The 8,941-nt window shown below is 46.8% G+C and overlaps 1 protein-coding gene across 1 annotated transcript; it reads left to right on the top strand.

Moving 5' to 3' along the window:
* Nucleotides 1–538: 538 nt before the first annotated feature.
* Nucleotides 539–1,474, top strand: LOC135996678 (olfactory receptor 14C36-like). The gene has a single exon (XM_065648846.1). The coding sequence runs from the start codon at nucleotides 539–541 to the stop codon at nucleotides 1,472–1,474; it is 936 nt and encodes a 311-aa protein (XP_065504918.1).
* Nucleotides 1,475–8,941: the final 7,467 nt, after the last annotated feature.

An 8,941-nucleotide genomic window follows, 5' to 3' on the forward strand; every position in this document is an offset into this window, starting at 1 on the left:
GTGATCTGGCTCTGCTTAGGTCACTGCAATTTTAGCACCTCCAGGACTATCCCTGGGGTTGTTCTAATGGAAGATGCTGGGCAACTCCTCTGCATTATAAGTGGGATACAGACACAATCTGTGTGTCAGAGCTGCTGCTTACCTGAACCTGCTGGTCATGGACAGCACCTGGACACGATCTTTTCAGTGCTGGTCTCTCTACACTTCCAAATTGTTCTGTTGTGTCCTTAGGTTTGAGTAAGCCCTAAGGGAAACTGTGAATTTCAGTTGTCACTCACTTTCCCCCTTTCCCAGTGCTGTAGATTGGGTGTGAGTCCTCAGGAGCCTGTGGGCAGAGCCCTGCCCCTCACATCAGCCTCAGCCAGCAAATCCCAGAGCTCCAGCCTTGGGGATGCATGAAAGTACTGAAAGAAAAGAGACAGGCAGTGTGTCTGGGGAGGAGGGCAGGGGATTGGAGAGGGCAGGGAATGGGAAAAGCTTTGCTAACTTGTAAGTGTGCTTTCCTCCTATGGCAGTGCCTCATAAACAAAGAGGTCAGATGTCCAACGGCAGCTCCATCACTCAGTTCCTCCTTCTGGAGTTTGCCAACACATGGGAGATGCAGCTCTTGCACTTCTGGCTCTTCCTGGTAATCTACCTGGCTGGCCTCCTGGGCAATGGCCTCATCGTCACCGCCATAGCCTGTGACCAGCACCTCCACACCCCCATGTACTTCTTCCTCCTCAACCTCTCCCTCCTAGATATCAGCTTCATCTCCACCACTGTTCCCAAAGAAATGGCCAATTCCCTCACAGATAACAGGTCCATCTCCTACTTTGGTTGCTACGCACAGATATTTCTGCTTTCCTTCTTGATTGTAACAGAGTATTTTCTCCTCACCATCATGGCCTATGACCGTTACGTTGCCATCTGCAAACCCCTGCACTATGGGACCCTCCTGGGAAGCAGAGCTTGTATTCGCATGGCAGCAGCTGCCTGGGCCAGTGGGTTTCTCAATTCTGTGCTGCACACGGCCAATACATTTTCACTGCCACTCTGCAAGGGCAATGCCCTTGACCAGTTCTTCTGTGAAATCCCCCAAATCCTCAAGCTCTCCTGCTTAAACTCCTACTTCAGGGAAGTCTGGCTTCTTGTGGTCAGTGCCTGTTTCCTCTTTGTGTTTTTTGTTTTCATTGTGGTGTCCTATGTGCAGATCTTCAGGGCCGTGCTGAGGTTCCCCTCTGAGCAGAGACGGCACAAAGCCTTTTCCACATGTGTCCCTCACCTGGCTGTGGTCTCCCTGTTTGTTAGCACCTCTTTTTTTGCCTACCTGAAGCCCCCTTCCATGTCATCCCAGACCCTGGACCTGGTGCTGGCAGTTCTGTATTCGGTGGTGCCTCCAGCAGTGAATCCCCTCATCTACAGCATGAGGAACAGAGAGATCAAGGATTCCCTCAGAAAAGTATTTGAACACATACTGTTTCAGCATCATTAAGGTACCCATACAACTTAGAAGACTTCCAGGGTATCTGAGGAATAGTCAGAACTATTTTGGGGTTTTGTTTGTTGTTTTTTTTTTTTTCTTTAATTTATATATTTGTTTTTGTAGCTATGATAACAAGAAGTGCCATGAAATAATATTATTCATTCCACTTCTTGACGTTGGTTAAACCCCAGTATGCAGCTCAGCACCACACAGCTCACTCCTCCAAAGCAGGATGGGGGAGAGAATTGGAAGTCTGAAAGTGAGAAAACTCACAAGTTGAGACAAAGGCAGTCTGATAGAAAATCTAAAGTTGTGTGCATAAACAAAGCAAAACAAGAAATACATTCACTCCTCCCTGTCAGCAGGTGGGTGTTCAGGCATCTCTAGGAAAGCAGGGCTCCGACACACCTAGCAGTTACTTGGGAAGATTAACACCATCACTCCCAGTGTCCTGCCCTCCCTTCTTCTGCTCCTAGCTTTTATTGCTGAACGTGACATCATATGGTGTGGAAGATCCCTTTGGTCAGCTGTCCCAGCTGTGTCCCCTCCCGTCTTCTTGTGGACCCCCAGCCCATTTGCTGGTGCGGTGGTATGAGAAAAAGAAAAGGCCTTGGCGCTGTGTAAGCTCTGCTCAACAGTGACTAAAACATCCGTGTGTTACTAACACTGTTCTCATCCCAAGTGCAATACATAGCATCATAGAAGCATGAAGAAATTTAACTCTATCCCAGACGAAATCAGCTCATGTACATACAGAACCAGTCGTCTTGCATAAATAAGGAACCCAGAAGAAAATAATTTGTCTGAGCTCCCATCTCTTCCAGTCTCTGAAGCTGGGGATACAGCCCCAGCAGGAAGAAAGGGTTAAGGATCCAAAATCCCAGCTGCCACATGGAGGAGCTGCCCATGGGACCCAGAGGCTGCATCTTGCTGACTCAGCAGGTGCTGCCTCAGCAGGTGCTGCCTCTCTGCCACCTGATTGTCATCGGAGCTGCTGCTTCCCTGGAGCCATGGACAGCAGTAGGACTCTTCAGTGCTGGTCTCTCCTCACTTCCACTGTCCTCTTGTGCTCATGCATTTGTGCTGCCCCTAAGGTCTCGTGTAACTTGTGACAGTCCTGTTGTCACTACGGTGGCATCCCTGTGGCTGTGGACAGGAGCAGGCCATGTGAACCACTGTGTAAGATCTGGCCTCACTGCTGGCACCACCATGACCACAGGGGCTCCTCAGGGCAGGGCCAGAAGGCTGGATACCCCTTCCAAAGCTGCTGTTAGGAATACACCTGAGAAGCTGCTCCCTCAAAAGTACTTTTTCTATCTTGGGATACCTAGTGGAGTCACAGCAACAAACTCAGAGTCCCAGGATGATGTGTTAGGAACCAAAGGCTGAGAAAAGACTTCTCTTAGTGGTGGCACATGTTCATGCAGACAGCATCTGCTTTGGGTCTGTCCCGGTTTTGTTAAAAACAAGACCAGTTTCCCTTTTAGTGATTTTTCCTTTCAGCTAAGTTCTTCTAGGTGGCTGTACTTTTCTGAGTTGTTGCCTGCATATTTTTCCTCGGATGCTGTACTCAGTGCTGATAAGAAGACCAATGGAATGCTGAAGAAGCTTATGTTTAGATTTATTACTATGGTAGCCAAGAAAGACTGATAAGATTTCCCACGTTCCGTTGTGAGAGGGGCGTGTTTGAGGAGGAGTGGACAGAACAGGTGAATAAAACTGACCAACTGAGTATTCCATCCCATAGTCGTCGTAACCCCTATATAAGAGGGTGATCACAAGGCTCTAGTTCTCTTTGACCACGGCCAGCATCTAAAGAGGACCTTCTCTGCGTGCCTGTGATACTAGGACCGAGGCCCTGCATCCCTGAAATCCAGTTTCTGGTTTGCTGTGACATCCTGCCCATGACTTCTGGGTACCTGCCTTACAGCTGCTGGAGCCACGCCAGCTCTGCCCATCCAGCTCCTCTGCTGCTGGATTCATGCCAACTCCATATCAAGCATTCAAGATTGGTTTTGTATATTTTCTCTATTTATTAGCATTAGTAAAACCCTTTAAAACCTTGAACTTGTAGTCTAAGTCTCTCTTCCTTCCTCCTTATCTTCCTATCATCCTTCCGATCTAAAGGAGAGCGTGGTGAGGGGGTAACAGGGAGCATCTGCCACGGTTTATTGTCGCCTTGCCTTAAACCTTGACAGGGTCTTATGGCGAATGCTATCCTGGAGAAGAACAAGATGTCAGGAGATATCCAGGGACAGCATATGAGTCTCAACTAGCAGTGACTGGCACCTCACAAAACAAGTGACAATCCAAGGAGGAGCCTCCCAGACAAAAAAGGTGAACCTAAGGAGATCACAGAATCACAGAATTTTAGGGATTGGAAGGGACATCAAAAGATCATCTAGTCCAATCCCCCTGCCAGAGCAGGATCACCTAGATGAGGCTGTCGTGGTTTGATTGCAGGGTGACAATAAAACCGCGGCAGATGTATTGTTAAACTCCTCTCCCCTCCTTTCCCCTTCAGCCCCTCCCTCTCCCCACTTCCCACTAAGGACAGGCGATTGGGAGGGAAAGAAGGACAGAGAGAAGAGAGTTGGAAAAATTAAAAATGTTTTACTAATACTACTAATAGAAATAGAGAAAATAATACAAAATATACAAAACCAATTTTGAAAGTCCCGGCAACTGCTCCAGCAGATGTGGGGCTGGCACCTGAAGTCCTGGACTGGACTCTGCAGCCAACCGGAGCTGGATTCAGCCTGTCACTTGGCCTCAGTTCGCAGGGACAACTCGCAAGGTCCTCTCCCAATGTCGGCCATAAGGAAAAGGGACAAGATCCTCGTGATCCTTCACTTTTATATGAAGTATGACGTGAATGGGATGGAATACTTTAGTTGGTCAATTTTTCAGTTCACCTCCTACGTGCACATCTCACGGGATGTATCATTATCAATGACCTTGCATTCCATTTCTATGTCTTCCAAAACATGTACCTAACTTTCAGGAAAACTGCAGTTAGTAAGAAAACTTCAGCTGACAGGGAAATTCACTAAAAGAGAAACTTGTTTTTAACAAAACCAGGACATTCCACCCCTTATGACATGCCATTCACAGCATACTTAGACCTTATCAATACAACCTAATTAATTACTACTACTATATATATATACACACATATGTACATATATACACAGGTGTAATTTATCATACTTTTAGTCCGTGGTCCATCCTTCAAAAAGTTCATTAAGTTCATTTATCACAACAGTCTCCCAGGGCAGGAAAAAATGATACATCAAGTGCATCTCATGACCACTCTTTGTGTGTTAAAGACATCACCTTCGAAGAAGTTGTCAGGCACCACTCATAGAGGCTAGCTCTGGTTTCATCACCACTGTCTTGATCTGAAAGACACTTATTAAACACTGTTAGTATGGCAATTAACATAATGCAGTTCAGTATTGAATATTTTCACCTAAAATCAAATCCCCTTGAGGTACACACCGAACTTCTCCATCCTTAGGCATCACCCACCAGGTGCTGCCAGGTCCTTGGGCAAAAACAGTCCCATGAATGGGCTTGCCTTTGCCTGGGGCAGTAGTAACCCAGATTGCCTTTCCTAACGTATTTTTCATGTGTACTACAGGGACTTTATCTCCTTCTACAGTACGTAGAAGTTCTGATTGGGCAGGCCCGGCTCGATTGGTTGATCCCCTAGTGTTGACCAACCAAGTGGCTTTTGCTAAATGTGAATCACAGTTTTTGAAGGTTCCACCACTCAGTGCCTTTAGTGTAGTTTTTAACAAACCATTGTACCTTTTGATTTTCCCTGAAGCTGGTGCATGATATGGAATGTGATATACCCACTCAATACCATGTTCTTTGGCCCAGTTGTCTATAAGACTGTTTTCGAAATGAATACCATTGTCTGATTCAATTCTTTCTGGCGTACCATGTCGCCAAAGGACTTGCTTTTCAAGGCCCAAGATCGTATTTCGGGCTGTAGCATGGGGTACAGCATATGTTTCCAACCATCCGGTGGTTGCTTCTACCATTGTAAGTACATAGCGCTTACCTTGACGTGTTTGTGGAAGTGTAATATGATCAATCTGCCAAGCCTCTCCATACTTATACTTTAACCATCGCCCCCCATACCATACAGGCTTTAAACTTTTAGCTTGTTTGATTTCGGCGCAAGTTTCGCATTCATGAATAACCTGTGAAATAGTGTCCATAGTTAAGTCCACCCCTTGATCGGGAGCCCATTTATATGTTGCATCTCTACCTTGATGCCCTGAAGCATCATGAGCCCACCAAGCTAGGAGAAGTTCACCTTTATGTTGCCAGTCCAAGTCCACTTCATCTACTTTAATTTTAGCAGCTTGATCCGCTTGCTGGTTGTTTTGATGTTCCTCGGTGGCTCAACTTTTAGGCACATGAGCATCTACATGACGAACTTTCACAGGCAGTCTCTCTAGCCGAGCAGCAATGTCTTGCCACAGTGTGGCAGCCCAAATGGGTTTACCTCTGCGTTGCCAATTGCTTTTCTTCCACTGCTGTAGCCACCCCCACAAGGCATTTGCTACCATCCATGAATCAGTGTAGAGATAAAGTATTGGCCACTTTTCTCGTTCAGCAATGTCCAAGGCCAGCTGGATGGCTTTTACTTCTGCAAATTGACTAGATTCACCTTGTCGTTCAGTGGCTTCTGTAACTCGTCGTGTGGGACTCCACACAGCAGCTTTCCACCTTCGATGTTTTCCTACAAGATGGCAGGATCCATCTGTGAATAGTGCATACTGCTTTTCAGTCTCTGAAAGGCTATTATACGGTGGTGCTTCTTCAGCACGTGTTACTTCCTCCTCGTCTGGAGACATCCCAAAGTCTTTACTTTCTGGCCAGCCTGTAATCACTTCTAAGATCCCTGGGCAATTGGGAGTCCCAATTCGAGCTTGTTGCGTGATCAATGCAATCCATTTACTCCACGTAACTTCGGTTGCGTGATGCGTAGAGGGAACCTTCCCTTTGAACATCCAGCTCAGCACCGGCAGTTGAGGTGCCAGGAGGAGCTGTGCTTCAGTACCAATCACTTCTGAAGCAGCTCGGACTCCCTCATAAGCTGCAAGTATCTCCTTTTCAGTTGGAGTATAGTTGGCCTCAGACCCTTTGTACCCTTGACTCCAAAAACCTAAGGGTCGACCTCGGGTTTCTCCTGGTGCTTTCTGCCAGAGGCTCCAGGTAGATCCATTATCTCCAGCTGCGGTGTAGAGCACATTTTTAACATCTAGTCCAGTCTGAACTGGTCCAAGGGCCACTGCATGAGTTATCTCACACTTAATTTGTTCGAAGGCTTGTCGTTTTTCAGGGCCCCACTCAAACTGGTTCTTTTTACGAGTCACTGAATAGAGAGGGCTCACAATCTGGCTGTAGTCAGGAATATGCATTCTCCAAAAACGTACAACGCCCAAGAAAGTCTGTGTCTCCTTTTTAATAGGAGGTGGAGACATAGCTGCAATTTCGTTGATCACATCCATTGGGATCTGACATCGTCCATTGTGCCATTTTATTGCTAAAAACTGGATAGCTCGTGCAGGTCTCTTGACCTTGCTTCATTTTATGGCAAAACCAGCATCCAAAAGAATCTGAATTATTCTCTCACCTTTCTCAAAGACTTCTTCGCTGTGTCGCCCCATACGATGATGTCATCAATATATTGCAAGTGTTCTGGAGCTTTACCTTCTTCCAGCGTGGTTTGAATCAGTCCATGGCAGATGGTAGGACTGTGTTTCCACCCCTGGGGCAAGTGATTCCACATGTACTGTATGCCCCTCCAGGTGAAAGCAAACTGCGGCTTGCATTCTGCTGCTAAACGAATAGAGAAAAATGCATTAGCGATGTCTATTGTGGCATACCACTTGGCTGCCTTTGACTCCAGGTCAAATTGCAGTTCTAGCATATCAGGCACAGCAGCACTCAACGGTGGCGTAACTTCATTCAGGCCACAATAGTCTACTGTTAGTCTCCACTTGTCACTAGACTTACGCACTGGCCAAATCGGTCTCTCTCGGTGAGCGAGTCTTACTGATCACACCCTGGCCTTCTAGTTGACAAATCAATTTCTGAATAGGAATCAAAGAGTCTTGACTGGTGCGATATTGTCGACGATGCACCGTCGTGGTAGCAATTGGCACCTGCTGATCATCAACCATCAGCAGTCCTACAGCAGAAGGGTCATCTGAAAGACCAGGCAAATCAGACAGCTATTCAATATTCTCAGTGTCCACAGCTGCTATACCAAATGCCCACCTATACCCTTTTGTGTCCTTAAAATACCCTCTCCTGAGGTAGTCTATGCCAAGGATACACGGAGCACCTGGACCAGTCACAATGGGATGCTTTTGCCGGTTTTTTCCAGTTAAGCTCATTTCAGCCTCTACAACAGTCAGTTCCTGGAATCCCCCAGTCACTCCAACAATATTGACGGGTTGTGTTCCTTTATACTTGGAAGGAATTATCGTGCACTGAGAACCAGTGTCCACCAAAGCTTTGTACTCCTGGGGCTGTGTTGTACCAGGCCATTGTATCTGTGCAGTCCAATAAGCTCTGTTATCCCTTTCCTCCACCTGGCTGGAGGCAGGGCACCTCTAATTTCTGTTTTGCACAGTCTCTGGGTATGAATTAGAGGTTCCTTCAAGAGCATCAGAATCTCTTCTGCCCCTTTTGTAAACTGGAGCAGCCATTTTCCTAGGAGCTTTTCCTTTTAACTCACATACTCGTTCTTGAAGTTCTGAGGTAGGTCTTTATGTTTTCTCCCTGCTCACGCAGGAGGAACCACAGTGAACCTCTTTTTGTGGACTGCCTCTGTCCTCTCTCTTGGGATTGGAAGTGCCTTCTCCTAATAGCTGAAACATAGGTTCGTGCAGGTCGCGAATGGTACGTGTCTTCTCTGAGTGCTTTGATTTCTTGCAACAACTTTTCAAACCGGTCATCAGATTTTTCACGCAGTCTCTCCACAGCAGAGACACAAGCCCGTAGAGAACCACCAAGGCTGTCCTCGAAGTCTCGGAGCTGCTCAATCACGTCAGAAACCCTTTGTCTACCACTAGCTGTCCAGATCATTCCTGCCAATGACTTAGCATATGCAGGTGGTGCACTTTGTACAAATCTGCGCCACATAGTCGTGTACAATCAATTCTATCTGGGTCTGTCCCCTCTTGGCTGTTTGGCCCAGAATAGATGATCTCTCACACAGCTAATTCTCTCAGGAACTGGATACCTCTGTCCATAGTATTCCATTTCCCTGATGTGCATATACAATCTTCCTTGTAGGGAAATCTTACTTTCATAGCTGTCAGGAGTCGGGTCCAGAGGGTAGTGGGGTTGTGCTCTCTTGAAATTACCCATCAAGGGTGGAATCCTTTGATAGGGATCCCAGCTGCTTGGCTTCACCACCTTCCAGTTCTATTGTTTCAGCCCCAT

Source organism: Caloenas nicobarica, chromosome 19 (genome assembly GCF_036013445.1).
Source record: "Caloenas nicobarica isolate bCalNic1 chromosome 19, bCalNic1.hap1, whole genome shotgun sequence".
NCBI lineage: Eukaryota > Metazoa > Chordata > Aves > Columbiformes > Columbidae > Caloenas > Caloenas nicobarica.

Excerpts from the sequence above, each read along its gene's own strand:
- LOC135996678 (XM_065648846.1), top strand. The coding sequence starts at position 539 with ATGTCCAACGGCAGCTCCATCACTCAGTTCCTCCTTCTGGAGTTTGCC.